This window comes from Charadrius vociferus, unplaced genomic scaffold, assembly GCF_000708025.1.
Source record: "Charadrius vociferus isolate BGI_N301 unplaced genomic scaffold, ASM70802v2 scaffold593, whole genome shotgun sequence".
Classification (NCBI taxonomy): Eukaryota; Metazoa; Chordata; class Aves; order Charadriiformes; family Charadriidae; genus Charadrius; species Charadrius vociferus.
This window is the reverse complement of record NW_009647739.1, coordinates 1279753-1298490: the sequence shown is the minus strand read 5'-3', so window position 1 is coordinate 1298490 and position 18738 is coordinate 1279753. Positions and strand designations below refer to the sequence as shown.

General features: G+C 50.1%; 1 protein-coding gene across 1 annotated transcript in view; it reads right to left on the bottom strand.

Annotated features, from left to right (window-relative positions):
* AXIN1 (axin 1) overlaps nt 1-18738 on the bottom strand; it is a 71261-nt gene that overhangs the window by 6047 nt on the left and 46476 nt on the right. Inside the window, exons 3-7 of the mRNA XM_009881923.1 lie at nt 18204-18300; nt 10151-10288; nt 4353-4906; nt 1804-1980; nt 396-641 (exon numbers count right to left, since the gene is read on the bottom strand). Of these exons, the coding sequence (XP_009880225.1) occupies nt 396-641; nt 1804-1980; nt 4353-4906; nt 10151-10288; nt 18204-18300 (1212 nt within the window). The remainder of the gene's footprint in view (nt 1-395; nt 642-1803; nt 1981-4352; nt 4907-10150; nt 10289-18203; nt 18301-18738) is intronic.

Genomic DNA, 18738 nt, shown 5'->3' with positions numbered 1-18738 from the left:
ATTCTGTACCATCATTTGAAATTCTCATGCGAGTCCGAATGAGCCGAGAGTCAGCGAGTACCTAGGGAGAGAGCTCTCCCATAACATGCTCCTTATAGACAGGCTCCACCTGCCCAGCTCCTCCTCAGCTCTCAGCAGCCCCTTCCCCACCTTCCCAAGAGCATTTCCAGCTTCTCCACCCACAAACCACAAGACCAAGCCCTCAAGGTGCGTTCTGGCATTTGCACCACCATGTCAGACAGACTGGGATAGATTTCTCTGACCTCTCTGCATATGCCTCCACCCAGTTGGTGCTGGGAGCCAGAGCAGAGGGCAGTGGACATCTCCCTCAGCTACCCGCCTTCAGAGTCGTCCCTCCCTTCCCTCCCACACACAATCAGACCCTATCGCCATACCTTTGTTTAACAGGGAGTTTTCCAGCCCTTTTTTCCTCCTCCTCCAACCTCCTGCGAGCTTCTTCCAGCTGGGTGAGAGGGTTGGGGGCTGGATTGGGCGGCATGGTAGGATCTTGGATGAAGGGGTGAGAAGGCTGGACGACGTTTCGGAGCTGGGCACTGACCCACGGATGCACCGCAACAGGTCGCTCAATGGAGAGGGGTCGGACCATATCATGGGACAGCTGCTTCTTAGCACCTGAAGAACTAGACATAAACACAAAGGTTTTACACAGACCGCCGAGCCGCTTTGGACAGGCACACAGACACTCCTAGATGGACCTACTGCTTCTACAGCGGGACACGGGCACCACTGGGAAGCTCCTTACAGCACGGCTTCCAAGGGACAGGGCAGCACCATCCACCTCTAGAGGAGATTTCAGAACAGCAAGTCCTGAGACATCAGGGTGAGTGACTCAACCCTGACACAAAGCCCCCAGAGCTGTTTAAGGGCACTCATCAAGTCTGCAATACATCAAAATAAAACCAGCAAAAGGCAGCTCCACGTTCCCCCAGAAGATGCCCTCCCACATGCTGCCGACCTTCCCAGGCTGGGAACCGCTGGTCGGCATCTCCAGGGAAAGGGATGTTGCAGGGATGTGCAGAACCTGTTGCCGGACTTCATGGTGGCGTGGTGCTGCTCATGGGTCTGGCACTGCAGTGCAACCCACCCTGGCCTCTACTGTCATGCAAGAGAAGAAATCACCAGCAGTTCCACCACTCAGCCACCAGCGCAGCTGCGTCACAGGGGACGAGACCCCAGATCCCTCTTGTTGACACCCGGCAAGCACTGCTTTTTGCCAGAGACTGCCCAGACTGTTATTAAGGATCCGTGCCTGCAGGAGATCTGCTCGACTCGAGAGATTCCTGAGACAGTCACGTCCTTGGCTCCTCGCTAGGCAGGCGAGGCCATCCCGGAGGATGCTCCCAGCAAGCTGAAACGCTGGGCAACCCTGAGCTGTGTTAAACTGTTTACTCAGGATCGATGGTGCCAGTGCGACAGGTCCAACGTTTCCATCAGCACCTTGCAGGAGTAACAGGCATTTACACACAGCAAATGCTTAAAGGAAAAATACTGCCTACTGTGCGCTGCTTTATCCACCTTGGAACCACAGCAGCAATTTGTGAGATTCCCCTGGGGCTGCAACCTCCCCACCATGGCCGCAAGTCATCCTTCAGAAGAAAACTGCCCTTACAGCCCCCGAGCAATCCTCAGTCTCCGAAGGGTCTAAACCCTTGTGCCTGGTGGATTCTTGTCCTCCCAAGATCTCCAAAACCACGGCTGACTGCCGGACAGCCTAGACACACATGCCTTGTGCAGGGGATGCAGTACAACAGTGTGAAGACCCCTCGCTCTGCCAGCCCTTACCCATGGTTTGTTTTCTTATGCCTGCTGATCTCCTTCTCTCCTTCTATGATCCACTGAAGGATCTTCTGGTTTCTCTCCACGTCTTCAGGAGATCCTGGCATCTCATAGCTGGCACCATCACTTTTCCCTGAATCGGTCTTCTTAACATTTCTTTTTGAGAGCAGACTTGCTTTCCCACTGCAAGAACAAAGCTTGAGACGTTAGCGCTTTGCCTAAGCCAAACCACCGCAGACCGTGGCAGAGGACGGACATGTCTATCTTCAGACACATTCAGCCCCGCTGGGGTCTGGTGCTGCCTTCCACAGCCCCCTGACTCTACCACAGCTCAAACCAACCGTGCCGCAGTTGAGCCTAAGAGCAAGACTGGCCAGACGTAGGCACAGCAGGCTCCTCCATCCAGCCACCTGCGGGGAAAGGGAGGTTCTTTTCTGGCCAAATGAGCCACGGCAACGTGGCAAAAAAGCCCAGCAGATCTCCTGCCACATGAAGGGTTGTGTGGCTCCCTGCTCAGAGCAGGAGGTTCATCCTGGTGCTGCAATCCGTTGGCTGCCTCTCCACGCCGGACCACTGCTGGAAACATGAGCCCTTCCCATCACCCCCCAGATTCACTGATACCCAAACTGCTGATTTGCCATGCTCAGCATTCACTTCTCACCCCGGTTTGAACCAAGGCTTCACATCACGGTGGAAGATCACATCCTAGTGAGGGGGACTGCCTTCTGCAGGCTCTTGTGCCCTAGGAAGCGCAGACACCTCAAACACTGTAGCCAGACGGACGCCAAGCAGTAGCCAACACTGGCTATGCTTATGGCTGCAGCAAAGGCTCTGACAGAAAGCCCACCGCTCCTTGCCCACATCCGTGCCCACGTGCCCAGCCGGGCAGCCCCATGCTCACGACACCAGGCAGAATTACACGCCACAGCCTGTAATTTCATGTGACTCCCACCATCCTAATCACCCACCCGCTTTACTCCATAGGACCTCCCTACTTCTGCTTTTGCACACTCACTAACACACATAGGAAAAATAACACCGCAAAGGAGTAACAGGGCCCCAGTCAGCTTTGCTGATTTTTTGGGGAAAAAGCCTGGAGAGGGGTTGTTAAAGATCTAACAAAGGCAGGGCAAACTGACAATTCATTTTCAGCCTCTCCCCACATGATGGCTAGCCCGTATCAAATCAAATTCTCCAGCACCAGGTTCAGTGCAAACACACCCAAAAGCTGTTTTCTGCAAGTTGTAATCACACAGCAAACACAGCCATGGGGGGCTGGGGGGGACAGCAGCCCACCTGGGTTCAACAAGGAGCCAGACAAGCCGCTGCGAGAGGCTGCTGGGGCTGCTGAACAAGACCATTCGGATGCAAACTCTTGTCTTGTGAAGCTCCTAACCCAGGGATTGTCAGGAACTGGGAGTTTTTGTCAGAGGAAGGACAGCTCTGAATGTGCCCTCTTAAATTCCCCTTAGATACGCGCTGTAGTCGGTGCTAGAGGGAAGTCCTGTGTCTAGATGGGGTTTTGGGTTCACCCAGCATGGCCACGCTCATGCTCTGTTGAAGCAAGAACCCTTTCCCTACAGAAATAGGGCAGATTTAACTGCTTCTCCCTCCCTGGAGAGCAGTTTCCTTCGGCTGCCTCTGCGCTCTGCCTCCCTCCTCCCACCCCGGAAAGCTTGTCCTGCCTGCTGCAGACCCAGCCGCCTGCCTTCACTAAATATCCCACCCCCGGTGCGCTGCAAAGCATCACCCCAAAGCCACAGCCTTGGGGAGCCAGTCCCGCTCAGGGTGAGCACAGCTCTCCCCTGCGGCTGCTCCATCACCATTTATCACCCCAGGCAGCCCCGAGCTGCGCTCTCACCTTCGCAGCCATCCAGCAACAGGACTAGCAAAACCTGCCGCAGAAGGAGCTTCACCCTCTCCCCTCAGCAGGGAAGGGATGAAGGAATTCAAATGACCAAGGGAAGATGGACAAAAGCCCATAAGGCTTTCTCGGGCAGAGGGTCCCCTACCCCGGGGACCGTCCCCTTTGGACAGGATGCCACAGCAGCACCGCAGAGTCCAACACTTTGTTAGGAAGAGAAAGGAGCCCTTCTGGTGAATGGGTTAGGCCTTGCAATAAGGAGGGCTTTTTTGTCCTCTCCACCTTAGGAGAGCAGTTTCTGCCACCCAGACCCCGAGACACAGCCCTATACTTAGCAACTCCTGACGCACACGGAAAGTAGATCAGTATCTGCAATTTCTAAACACCCCCACTGCTTTAAGGAGCAGAAAAACTACTTTATAACCAAGGCCATTAAAAATCCTGGTTAGAGGGCGTCTTTCAGCGCCAGATCACAGAGGTGAAAAGGGGTCTAATAAGGGTTATGGGGGACATACTCATTTCTGAAGAGGAAGAGCAGTGGGAGACCTTTAAACCATGTCCCAGCACAGGCTGTTAAGAGAAAACGTGGTTCAACCACCCTGTTTCACCAGCACGCTACAACCCATTTATGAAAGAGCTTCCTATAGAAGCCATGGCTTTGTGACTCTCATTGGGTGTTGCCTTCACTCACCTGTAGCCTAAAGAGTCCATGGGGACAGGGGCCAGGCCCAAGTTTTCAGTGTAGTTTCGTGACTTTGTTGCATAGTTATGTGAATCTACATTCCAAGCAAAGCTGTTCTGCACTCGTTGTGTGGCCTCAGCCTCGATCTGCTCTTTTGGTTTCATCACGCTGTGGTGATGGATGTGGTGGTAGACGTGTTTATGGTGGTATAAGTTAGCTGCATCCAGTTTCATTCCTGATTTTGTTGCGTGCTTGCCGTGCCCTGGAGGAATTGTTCCTAGTGTCCCTGACAGTTTTCCTAAGTGGCCGCTTTCTGGGGACCGTGGCTTAGGAGAGTGGCGGCCAGGTCCTGGAGACTGGCAGCCTGGTGTTTTCATCACACGCTGGACATGTTCATCAAGGATGCTTTCCGGGTTCTCTTCATGGGCATCTCTCATCTGCATTCCAGCGCAGCCCATCTCAGAGTATCGAGGAGCAAAGTGATGAAAGGCTTGGGCGGAAGGCAGCTTGTGGCTAATGCCCGAGGGACCAGAAGCGATATCTGCATCCTCACCTTCTTCTTCCTGCAAGAAACACAAGGTCAATCAGAGAATGACAGCAGGGTGGTAGAAGGGGTCTCTCGTCCTACCTCCTGCTCGCAGCAGGACTGCTGCCAGCTCTTGAAGGGGTCAGGCCCGGCTTAGTCCAGCCAGATCTTGCAAACCTTCGAGACGGAGATCCACCACCCCCCTGGAGACCTGTCCCAGACTGCGCCACCCTCCTGCAGAAAATTTCCTAATGCTCAACCCAAGCCTGGGCAGTCTGGCTGCCACCGAGCAGAGCTGCTTTTTGGGCCACCATTAGCAAGGCTCTCCACACATTACTCAAAGAGACCGAGGCAACCTCTGAAAGGTGGCCCACACATCACAACCAGGGTTTACAGATGCAGCTTTCTGATGGGTGTAACAACTCAATCAGACGTAGGGGTGGGCAGAACCTTACTAAAAAGTCCCTTGAAGGTGGTTCTGTAACAACCAGCAGCAGAAACCCAACTTACCACGCTGTCCCCATGACTTCCTACAAGCCTTTGGTAAGGCACAGCTTCAAAGCCCATCAGACAAAGCCCAAAGTTACAGGACGTGGCAAAACAGTTCTCAAGTCAGGTGAGACCAGGGGGGATTCTCACCCGAATGACTATCTCACAAGGCAAAGCTGACAGCCAGCTTGTAAGAGGAAGGAGCAACTGAAGGTTGACAGCAGCATGAATAGTTTTGAAAATCAAACACTGATTTCTCCCGGGCATGCTAAAGCTGGAGTGAAACACTTCACGCTGATAAAGAAACGGGTTGGAACTAACTGCTTGTTCTTGTAGTTCACAACGGTCTAGGACACGCTGTTAGCGACTCTTAAGTCCTTGCCAGGAAGAATAAAACTGCTCCGTGCTGACAGCCACAGTTTTGATGCTGACAAACTACTTTATGCTCCAACATAAACTCAGATATTTATGAAGTTTCTTTATTGGAAGTTAGGACTCCTATTTTTTTTAATTACATAAGGAGGATTCCAGCGAGTCCTTTAATCCCACTCTCTTTTCCTCCTTTGGCACAGTAAAGAAATCAGTTGCAGCAGAGGGTATCTCTGCCCTGCCAGATAAATAAATGCATCTGCTAGAAAACACTGACTCCCATCAGCTTTGCCTGTCAGATGTCATCATCCATCACTTGCTAACCAGCTTCAAAGTCTCAGCTGCCAACCACACAGCAAGAAAGCAAATAACAGACTTCCTCCCAGTGTCACACCTTGGGGTTCAAACCTGAACCAGGGACAACGCCAGGCTTTGAAAGTGCCAAAGGCGTGGGCGCTGCAAGCCTGGGGGTGCGACACGATGCCCACGTCTGGAGGGGACCACCACTTTCTAACAAATCGCTTTGAAGAACTTCAGAGGCACCTTTCATCTACAGCCACAACGCTGCAGCCTGCCAACCGCCGTCCCTGGGCACCTAGCTCAGGGACAAGAAAAGATGAAGCATGTGCTGACTGAATCCCGACCACCAGGGTAAGCATTTATTAGCAGTTTATGATAACCCAGTGATGTGCTCAGCGCTCGGGAGGCTGTTAGGGCTGCCACCTACTTTCTGGAAAACTCTTAGGTTTGAACATCATCTAATGTGCACGGTAAGATCCGATCCTGGCGCAGATCCCTGACACATGGCAGGGTGTCCTTTCTGGTCGGAGCCCAGAGCCCCATCAGTTCTGTCACACCAGAGCAGGGTGGTGTGAGAGTGACAGCCGGGGGTGGTCCAGCCAAATGAGTGCCTGGGATCTGGGAAACCCTCTGGCTGCCTGGAGCCCCATTTTGCCAATAACTGGGACCTGGTACGTTGCTCTGCTCTGAGAGTGAGATCAGGGTGGGTGAAGGGAAGGAGATGCATTGGCACGCTCTCATATTGCCTTCGCTCGGTTCATCTGTGTCACTAAGCAGGAGATCTGGACCCAAGGCAGGTCCTCAGGCAGAAGCAAGTGCTGCTGGGGTTGGTGGCGTGCAGGCAGCCCCTGGGGCAGCTGGCTTCTCACCCTCTAGCGCTGGTCTCAGCCTTGCAGGGAGTAGAAAAGCCCCAGTAGTGAGAAAACAGCAGCTAACGAAGGAATTGGGGTGCCTATCCCAAGCTGTCCTCTCTCCTTGCACAGGGCAGAGGCCAAAGGTTTGGGTCAAGGTTGAAGATACCAATTCTGCTAAATTTTTTTTCTGCAGTGAAAATACCCCAACACACGGCACGAGGTTGGGGCGGCCCAAGCTGGGATTGTAACGCAGGACTCTGGATATGGCAGAGGTGCTCCTTGCCCGAGTTACCCGACCTGGCAATGCAGCAGCAGCCTTCCCTCCCACCCAAACCTGCCCGCACCCAGCTGCGCCCGCCTGCTGCCTAACTCTGCCCACCCAGCGCCCTCCCCCTGCCCGCGGCTGGCACAGGCGGAAGAAAGGGAAGACAAAGACAAGAAGACAACCAAGGAGGCACAGGCAAGAGGCAACAACTGCTGTACTGGGGAGCAGCCTCCTCCACGGACCCAGCTTTCCCGGACACAGGGGTGGCGTGGGCTCCGGTGCCGTGTTTTGGCATCTCGCTGCGGTGAGCTGGGCAGCGTGGGCAGCCTTTTGCCAGGCGGGGAAGTCCCGGGTGCCATAACCACTAGATGGTGCTTTGTTGACATAATATTGTCAGAAACCTCTTCCGTGAGCTCCCAAAGGCAGCGGTGGTTAGAGAGATGCAGGCTTCAACTTTGCTGACTGTCTGCTGAGCTATTTTTGCTCTGCAGCAAGGTCGGGGGTGCCGTTCCCTTTGAATTAGGAGGCTGAAATCTGCACTGATGAACTATGGGCAAGCGACACCTTGCTGCAAACCTCCCCCCCTGCCTTCTCCAACTGCTACCCATCAGGCTGCTACTGGTCAGTAGGGCACAATCGCTCACTTAACTACGGATGCATTTTCAATCATCAAGCAAATGATTTCCCTCTCTAGTTAGGCAATGGCTTATATTCAAATAGTGAGAATCTCAGCGCTGGCTTTGCTTCTCCTGGCTTATTTTGCACGGACATGAGGCTGAAGTGGCTCAAAAAGTAATAAGGGAATGTGCATGTCCTCTAATCCTCTCCCACGTTGCTCAGAATAATCAATGAATTCCAAGGTTTTTTTTCAAAACCCTGAAATCTTACAATCTTTTCAGTAGATGTTTGGCTCTAAATCAGATGCCTCTTCTTGATGTTACTGCATGATGTGGCTTTGAAAGGGAACCTGCAGACAGCTCAGTATGGGGGAGAAAAATTCTTTTTTTCCTAGCTTTTGCAAAACATTTCCAGCTTCTCTGCTAAGCTGATAACTGCCTAGTGTGACTAACGCTCATGGTTTTCCCTCTGCTGCTGTTCAGTGAGCCGTGCAGACCCGGTAAGAGGTGACCCTGTAGTCCTGGTGTTCAGGTCATAATAAAACCCCCCTGTGATCTATCAGGATTCAAGCTCTCCTCTTGCTGATACCAGCAGCTCCTGCACCTTAAGTGCTGACCTAAAAAAAAGCTACAATTGCTTACTCTGAGTTTTTCCCTGAATGGCTAATGCCAGATGCCAGCCAGTCAATGAAATACATTCTGGAGACAGCAAAGAGGTTTAATATATAGCATTAGTGGGAGTCCTGGGCTTAAAAATAGATTAAGTCACAGAAAAATGTGTTTAAACAGACTTAAATTTATTCTCTGGCACACAGGTATTTGCTGATTTTATGGTATTGCTACTGGCAGCTTCTTCAAGGAGGCCGAGGGCTGGGATAATGTAGTCTGGTACAGGTGGGGGCTGCAACGGAGCCATAGGAGGAGGAGGAAGAGTGCTCTGGGTCTGTGCTAGCAGAAAATGCTGCTGGTTACCTCGGTTTTGTCTAGCGAGCAATAGGTACCGGAGAGGAAAATTGACCAATTCTAGAAGAACAGGAATCTAATCACAAAATAGCTCCTCACTGGCCTTTTCCGGCTGGATGCTGGATGCAACGTGCAGGGAGTTTGCTGCACAATGCTTGGAGCTGGAGGGAAGCTTACAGATCCCTCTGCCTTCCTCGCTCCTCCGCATTTGAAATACAGGTGTGATTTAAAGCGAATACTACAACATCTTTTTCTGTTTAAAGACAAACATTGAAAAATATTGGTGAATATTTAAAAATACCCTAATGGGGCTGAAGCATATGCCCTGGGGCCCCAGAGGCTCAGCTTCTCTGAAAGCACAGAGCTAGCCACGACAGGCACCATCACCTCAGCTTTAAGGGAGAGCTGCGGGTTACTAAGCACAGAGCCTTCGCCTCAGGGCCACGTCAGCTATTAACTGCAGAGACGCCCAATTTCTTCACAGAGGGCTGTAGTTATACAGACATTTGTGATGTTCAGTAATACTGTGATGTCCTCTGAAAACTCCCTTGTATCCCCAGCACAAGACGTACAGGTACCCAATGAGATGCACTATGTCAGAAGAAAAGATATGGTGTGAATACTGCTGAACAGCGTGTCACACAGGTAATCCTAGACGACCAATACCTCATTCTCTCCCTTTTGGAGCTTGTTGTGGAGCTAAAGGCTTGCACACTTCCCTTGGTTCATCTACCAAGTCCTCGAGCTCTGAAGGGCCCCAGCGGTACCAGGGCTGACAGCACACAGTGTCATGGGCTGGCTTTTCCCAGCCACCCGTGTGGAGTCAGTGTGCTTCTCCACAAAGGAGAGGATGTTTGGATGCTACACCTGATCAGTTTCAAATTTTCTAGGGATGTGCTAAGCGCTCATGCGCTTGGTTTTGGTAGGAACAGCCTCATAGCACACACAAACACCTCCAAGTGTAATACCGCCTGCCATCTGGTTACATTTGTGGGGGAAATAGGGATCACACAAGACTCCACAAGGGAAGGTGAAGCCCTGTTACATAGTCCCCATCCTTGCACAGAAGGGACTGCTAAGGAAGTCTGTGATGGACAGGAGAGCGAGGGTGCCGAAGAAGATGATGGAGAGCACCCACAGCCCCTATCTGGTGACAGAATCGGGCACTGCTGTGCCATAGCTGGTATCTTACAGAAGGGAGGGAGTGCTGGAGCTCACAGAGCCCTGCATGGACCAGGGAACGCCACCATGGAAGCTCCTGGGGCAATGTGAGCCTCCAGAAGCACCCATGCAAGTGATGATGGTAGCTGCTGGAGCAGGGAAGTGGTCACCCAGGGTGCTTCCACAGCAGCTGAAAGCTCCCTGTGATGTACAGTACACAGACAGACTCCCAGGCCGGTATAGGAGGCAAGGAGGCTACTAACCGCTCGGACGCGTTTAAGGCGCTCCTCTAATTTCTCCTCTGCTTCACGTTCCTTTTGTACTTCCTCCAAACGGTTGATCAGTTCTGCAGCAAACTTCTCTGGTTCAACGTGGATATCCTTTGGCATTCGGTATGTACGCTGGAGGAAAAACACACCAGGGGTTAACAAAAGATGCATGAAAAATCACACGATTATTTTGGAGGCTTCGATAACTGGCGATGCCAGTTGTTCTGGTGGGGAGTTGAGGGAGGACAGGCTGACAGACACAGAGGTGCAGCCTAGCTCCAGTGGGTTGGAAGCTGAGCTGCCACCATGAGCTCCCTGGTTGGCACCAGCTCCCCACAGCACCCCACGTACGGGAAGTTTTCTGGAGCCATAATTCAGCAAACTCTTTTGGCACCAAACTCTGCTTTGGAATGGATGTGCATGCTTTTCTCCCAATGTACACATGGTCAACAGGAATATCGTGGTCTGAAAGGGTGGGAAAAGGACGTACAGACAAACCTCTCAAAAACTGTGCTTACAGTAGCGATGTTTTCACTTTGATAGAAAGGAGGATTCTTATGCACACTTATTCAGCTTACCCCAGATGGATCAGCGTATGCCGGCCAGTCTCTGCAAATCCAGCCCACAGCCGCAGAAAGGAGAGGAATTCCTCTCACCTCCAAGACATCTTACTTCCCTCCATCTTCTGCTACAGCCCACCCCAGCCACAAAAGGCCACGGTTCCCACAAAGCATCCTCTCTTACTAGAGGATCCTACAGGATTGCATCTCGGCTCTTCAGAGCCATGCAACGATCCCCTGCTTGCTTTATCAATACAGCAACCTTCCAAGCGCAGAGACACCACTTTGCTGTTTGCTCTGGGTGAACAAATGAATATTTATGGGAGTTCAAGGGCATTCTTGGTTCCTTATGCTGAGTTACCTTGTCCCTAAATTCCTGAGCTCTCGGATAAGAAGTCTGTGTAGTGAAGTACGAAGCTGAGCGCCACTCTATTTCCCCCTTTACTTTTATCCTTTCTGCATTATTTTGTTAAAATAGAAAAAAATAAAATGACACAGCAGAGATAAAAATTTAATTTGGAGGAAAAATATACGGGAAATTCAACAGTATAAAAACCTGCATTCAAATATTTCAATACTAACACGAGAGAAATATACATTCTATAGGACCCGAGATAAAATTAAATGTGAAGACATGAGATAATTCATAGCGAAAGAACAAATGCAGCCCCAAAAGCAGACATCGAGCTTGAAAACTCTAAAGAAGGATTAGAGACCACCCGAATTTATCTTGTACTAGCCAAAAGATCAATGCAGAAGACTAAAATAATGCTTTGCCTCAAAAACTGACAAAAGCGTGCAAATCATATTGGTTTTCTGTTTGCCAGCTGGCAAGTCGAAGGCAGGGGAAGAAAAACAGAGGCAGTAAGTAACCTACTGATGGCACCAAGAAGCTGAAGACATCTTTTATGACACCCAAGTTGGGTTGCAGAGGTCTCAGTTAAAGCACCGCTTGTTTTGTTCGCAGAGAGCAAGACCCAGCCAACCCTGCCAGCAACTCTCCATTTCGGTGCTCACTGCTGTCACCTTCTCTTCCACGCTGGATGGTGTGGGGCCGCAGCATCCCCGGTCACGGCTGCGGACACAATGCAGGCAAAAGGACTGCCTGCTCTAGCACTTGCTTTCCGTGACAAGCAGAGGGACCGACAGCTCCACCTGAAGCTGTCGCAGGCAGGACTGACCCATCCGAGCTGCGAACAGCCCCAGCCATCCCCTCCATCCAGGGATGCAGCCGCTGGAGAGGACATAACACGTGTGGGCTGCCAGGTGGCTCCCAGCCTGGGATGACAAAGACAGTGCTGCCAGCAGGGCCTCCAGCCCTGCAAATCAATGGCCTGTATTTAAAAGAAACACTGCATAAAAAGAATTTCATCAACAAAAATGACATTTAGTCTTGACATATTGGCACAAGGGCCAAAGTGGCATGCTTCGTCCCAGCACCTGGGCCTTGTGTAGGCCAGAAATGGGCCCCAGATGTGCTCCATCACGGGAGAAGATGTGGAAGAGCTGGTCCCTGCTCTGTTCCTCCCTGGGGAGCTTCTAGGATCCAAGTGATGTTTCCCCATGGCCCCCACGTATGCTGGGGGAGAACTTCTGTCTAAGGGACTCTGCTTTCATCAGAAGCCCCAAACCCATGACCACCACCATCCATCTCATGAGGCAGCACCAGTGATTCCCAAGGAAGGAAACCTCTCTCTCGCCTGACAAGTCACAACCCGTCAGGTGATGTGTTCACTCCCTCCTGCCACCTCAGACATGCCAACTCTCCCTGCGGTTGTTTATAAGACAGCAGCACCAAGCCCTGCTCCGTTAGAAACTTAATGAGCCTAATGAGTGGCAGCTTGGCGCTCCTCGGGTCTCTCCAGCAGCAGCTACTGCAGCAGCTTCCATAGAAAAACAGAACCGGGAAAGAACTTCCCTTTATTTTCATAGCCTTTGATGCAATGCAGCATCCCAAACCCAAGTCCCTGCCGAGCCCCCAGCAGCAGCAGGTGTAAAGGCTGAAGTTTGCTAACCTGCGTGTTCGAGTCCTGTTATGATAAGGTGGTTCCCTTCAGGTCCAGCAATGCCTGAGGTCCACAGCTCCACCTCTAATGAGGATCTGAAGACATTCAGGGTCACTGCTGTGTCCAGGGAAGTCCAGATAAGACGATTTTAGTATTTTACAACTAATACTTCAGCATGTTTATCCACAGTCTCTCAAAGTCTGGAGGTGATTGAAGCACAACTACAGAAATGAAAACAATCGAACCCAAGAATCTTTAGGATTAACTCATTTTCCTCTCCCTTTGATAAACCACTGCATCTGCAAAACCCAGTGCCCCATCCTTGCAGCTCTCCACTTGGCACAACAGCTTGCAGAGGTCCTCAGCAGCCTGTTCAGGGGTGCAAGATGCAGTTCCCTCTGTGAAGCCATCTCTGAAAGGGTCTCCCTGACCATCCAAGTCCAATGCAACTGAAATAAACCTCACTTCACCTCACGGATACCGGTTGCACGTGCCCTACCTTGTCCTGGTGGGTACCCAGAATGGTGATTCACGGAAAACTGGCAAGCAGGAGGATGATCTGCCAGACCATGGGTCTGACTTTATTCCTAGCTCAAAGGATGAGCTACACAGACTTCCCCAAAACTAATAGTATTGCAGAATAATGAATGCAAATTCCCTGTGCTGAAACAATACAGATAACTGCTGAGGGCTCTCTATCTCCCTGGACAGCAAACATGGACTGCATTGACCCGGTTCAAAAGGCTTAAGACAACGAAGTGTTTGAAACCTTTATCAAATGATGGCCCTGACTTTGGAAGGGAGACGTGTTCCATCAAAAACCAGCCAGGCCGAGCCTGTGCCGGGAGGAGGATCCTTCAGGGCTTCAGGATTTTGCTCCTGAGGCTTCCCATGGGCATACAGAGCCCTACCAACGGAGTCATAAATAAGCTGTTTATTGTTCTGAAATCAGAAGGGCTCCGAATGCTTTAGTTCCAAGTAAAGGGTGCAGCACTCTCCAAGAGCTGGCTCAGTTTGGAGGATCCAGAACTCCTGTCTGGACCTGAATGAGACCTCTGGCCATTCTGGGTCAACAATTCAGAAAGGAAGCGCTTCATTTTTAAAGAATTATTTTATCTACAGTTGTGTTATCTGATGTTTTATTTAATTATCTCTCTACTTTTATGTAATGCTATTAGTTCAGACAGGTCTGTCCAGAACCAAACCATACTGAGTTGGGGAGGTTGCAGAGAACAGCAAATGGGAGGCTGAACACCAGATGGGTCGGCAAGAAAGGAACTGTTTGAACCGGTCTGGATGGAGTAATCTTTCCTAGCGACAGCTGTGAGGAAGGATTTCTTGGGGTACCTATCACCAGAACACTGTCCTCTGTCCTTGACATGCACAGAGTCTGAAGCTCTGGTACCTCTGGGAAGAAGCAGCCTGCTAAGAACATGTGAGATACACAAGCTCTCCAGTAGTTCCACTTAGCACCTGCTAAGTGTTTTCTCCTTCTTTTCTTGGAGCTGACGGAGTGGGAGTTGTATGGATTTTGGTCCGTGAGGCAGATGCAGGTCTTGGGGGTTTGATGGATTTCACCTTCTCTGAGAAACTGAGGTTTGAGGACCAAGTCGCACATCAGAGCACACCAGCATCCAAAATGTGTGGTTTTACTATGACCTATACGTGAAAAGGCAGAAAGGGAAGAATCTTACTGCAGCTCGAGGATTGCCCTGGGGAAGAACAAACCTCAGTTGCTCTGAGATGAAAGAGGAAGTTTTCCAATGTTATCGCTGGGTAAAGGTCTCTAACCAGCTCCAGAGAACCATGCGTCGGGCTGAATCATTTCTGACAGATCTGACTGGGCAGAAGAATTCTTTGTTGGTAAATCTCCCTCTTCTACAGGAGGTCTGATGCCTCCATGACACTTGAGTGGCCAATGTTAGATCACAAGTCAGTCCTGGAGATGAAATGAAGATAGCAGGCTAGAGAACCCAAGAGAAAAGAACTTCTGAACCTCCAGGTTTCCCACATTAATAATGCATTCCACTGTGACATACATTTTTAAAGGATAAATGGTGTTTCCATACCAGAAACACTTGTGGCAGAGCTCGTGGATAGCTGGATTTTAGCATCCACTTTAGCAGCATGCAGGGATCGGCAAGGAGTCCTGCTGCTGCACGGCGTTTGAGGAAAAAGGCACAAAATGGCTGATGGGAATTCCCAGCTAGCAGGAACAGAAAGCTCATTTAGCTGTAGTTACCCAAGGTTCCTCCTGTACACTCCTCACTTGTACAGCATTGAAAAGTGGTCGCTCAAAATCTTCTGTTCCACTCAAGATCTCTAAGGAAGCCACCCCCGCACAGAGGACATCCTTCTGGGGAAGTTCAGCAATCAGCCTGACCCACTCTGCTGATGCTTTTACTTTTTTTCTTCTCACGTGGGAGTAGCGTAAAGAGCTGCAGTGTCCTTGATTGTGGAGCAGGATTGGAGAGCTCCAACCTGACGATCAAGAACATCACAAAATGGCTTCTTTATGCAGTTAAAAGAACAAACAAACAAAGGAATCCCAAGTCTTAATGCTTGAGGTTGGATTTTTCTGAATTTGTTGGGAAAAAGGAGCATCTCTCATCCTCTCCTGGGAAGGGATGAATGCCAGAGCTGAGGTACATACGGTGCGATAAAACAGGTACAGCCCTGCATTCTCTGGGCTGTCACCCTTCCTTTGGGAGCTTGCTTGCTTGGCGCTCCAAGACTCTGCTCGAACCCAAGAGAGAGACGGAAAACCACGTGAAAAGCAACACTCACCCGCTGTGTAACGGGTTCCTGCCAGAGGCACAAAATGAAGCTCTCGCTGCCTGCTAGGGACCCTCTTCACCCATTACATTCCTGGGCAGAGCGCCATTTCACAAAACACAACTTTTCCACGCTTACCGAGCATTGGTGAGTTTTTACGTGTGGAATATGCAGAACACAGCCAGGCACTAGGATCTCCTGCTGCATAGCAGGGCACCCTACATAACCAGCACCTGCCTGCACTATTTGGAGGCAGCACGGCTGTTGAAACTAGCAGGCAGTCTCCTATGAACATATAATCACTACAGTTTATAGCTTCTGGACGTAACTAAAAGTGCTGCTATTAAAAGCAATGTAAGTTCTTTCAGAATTGCGCACGATAGCCGCATAACTCATTTGTAAGGGAACGGTAAGGTCTCTAAAGGACTTGTGAAATGACTTTTCGGAAGTAGGAGGTTCTCTACTATCACTAGGAAAACATGCCATGCATTCTGCAAGCGCTATCAGTACGGACTCTGGCTACGCTGGTTAGATAGGAATCCATAAAGACCTTCACTCAAAGGCTGCAATTTAGTCATTGCTACAGGTTTCAAAGCAAGCTAGCCACCGGGTCCAGGCGGCTGACGGAGACGGCTTCAGCTACGGGCTGCGAGATAGCCTAACCACCGGCTTCGGAAAGCAACACTAGAAGAAACATTTGCATGGCTCCCCGCTAATTAGGGAAGTTTAATTCACTAAGCGTGCAGTTAGAGGTGATTTTAAAAGACTAACTTTGTAACATTTCACAGTGGTGTTGTCAAAACATATTGTCTAATTACCTTCTCCTTTCTTGGCTGATTGATAAGCGAGGGCAGAGCAGCGCCTCTCTGAAGTCGATGCCAATTCTGTGTCAGTAATTGGCTGGCAGGAGGTGCCAGAGTGTCTGAACTAAACTTTTATTCCCTGGAGAAAGACTAGAACTAACTCAACTTCTCAATCCTCCGCTCCCATATAAATATGCGTCAAGATGCCTTTTTCCCTGGGACTTAAAATTACAGTGCAGAATCTAATGGGAACAGCGGATGTTTCACAGAAAAATCCTTGTGAAGCATCTGTGTGTAGTTTAGGAGGAATATGTAATTCTAAAAGACCATGTAGATAAGTAGGATAATATAAAAATTTATAAGCAGCAGGTGGCCAATTTAAACCTTGTTCTCCCCACCCCCCACCCTTTTTTAACTAGTTTCCAAAAAGGTCGATAAAATTTAATGCTAAGTAAAACTAATTAGCCTGCAAGGAACTGCTGCTGGAATGACACTTATTCAGTTCAACAAAAGAAATGTTTGGCAGATGGAAGTTCGTTAAAGCAGAGCTCACTATACATATTTAATGCTCCATACTCTGAGTTTATAACCTGCAGTTCATCGAGGCATTGCCAGCGCACACGATCAACAGAAAGCCACTATTATTTTTATCCAAAAGGTAAAGCCACTGACAAGCTTTGAAGTCGGAGAATATTCACTCGGTAGTTCCCACTGTTGGGGAACAGCAACAACAACAACAACAAAAAAATAAAGGCCAAGCTTTCAAACTTCAACTCTAACAAAGCCGTGCTTACAGTAAAAACGGCATCAAGTGAAATAAAAAGGCACCCAGCCAGCCTTTTCAACAGTGACCACACTGTGAAAGCAACTGTGTGAAAAGAGAGGTGACTGAGCAAGGATGGCTAGTGAGCGTCTGCAGCCAGGGCTTTTATTGTCAACCCAGTGATCAAAGCACAGGAGACCCTCTTAAATCTAAGGAAAATAATCTAATTTAAAAGGCAAAACAAAGAGTGGTGGTTTTTGTTTTTTTTTTTGTTTTTTTTTTTTTTAAATCAGATTAAAACAAGGGTGTATTTCTGCTGGTATTGTGCTGCTTTGAGCAGGCAGGATGAGAACAGCTGCGCCAAGTTTGGAGGCACTTCTGGAAAAAGCAGATGGAGGCTTTTTTTTCTCCCTACTTGATTTTTGCTGGAGTCCAGCTGTCCAAAGGGGAAAGAAGCACCTTTATTCCCTGCTAGACATTAAATGTCACCTGTAACTTCTCACAAAAAGAAAACAATAATAAGCAGAGCTGCAGATGGTGCTGCAGAGCCCTAGCAGGTACGCTCATCTTCCAAAGCTGTTTGCTTACCTGGAGCAACCAGGGAGACAGTATCAGACAAATGAAATACTTACCCCTGCACCTTCTTTGCTCTCCTGCCTCGTACCCCCAGGTGGGCTTTGCCGAGTCCTTGAGAACAGGTTACAGCTCCCTTTGGCTGCCCAGTGCAGAAATACCGCTCGGGACAGTTGCATTTCTCCCCAGCAGACCTTGGCTGAGAGCTACATCCGCCTCCATGTCCAATGGCCTCCTACACCTTCCATAAACACCTCCAGCTCACCCAAGGGCACTTGACCTGCTTGCAGGTAGATGCCAGCCAACGCTTCCATTCTCCTCCAGGAGAAACAACTGGCTACCGACTGATCGATTAACAAAAATTACGCGTTTTGGGCAGCCCTGGATGATGAGTTTGGCAGAAGGGTACAAAGCGCTTTCTTAGCATGGTGTATTTCCATCTTAAAACATCCCCAAATGGATACAGTGCTAAGGTGGGGTTAAACTCGAGCAAGCAGAGAAACTGCGCGCTAGAGATCTCACATATATTGCATATTTACCTCTGGGGAAGGAGATAGTGCTACTTACAGGAATGTGAGGTAGTGGCACACGTCCATTTGCTTTGGCACTTTCTTGCATCTCTCTGCGATGCTGCTTTCGGAGTCTGTACGGTGGGATCCCATCTCTGTCGGAATAAAACAACATGCTCTGCTTTAGTGCCTTTCTCTGATACGTGACGTTCATTTAAGCCTCGCCGCCACAGACTGGCAGGTAGGAAACCTCTTTACATTTGAGAAAGGCTTTGCATGCCCAGGGTGAGCCCAGCAGAGCAAGAGAAACCCGTGAGGGGAACGACGCTCACCCAGGTCCCTGCACCAGCAACGCTCTGGCACTGGGTGCCGGGGGGGGACTTACATGGCATCCGCCGGGAGCAGAGCGAGGCAGGGCTCCTGCGACCGCTGCCCTAGGCAGAGGGCAGGGAGAAGGACTTGGACCACATCCTGGTACCTTTTATAGTTGGTTGCTTTCTACAAAAGAGTCTGTAATGTACACAGTTAACCACAGGGCAGGCTAGGAGGGGGAGGAGGAGGAGTGGGAGCTCAGTGAGCATCTACACCAAGGG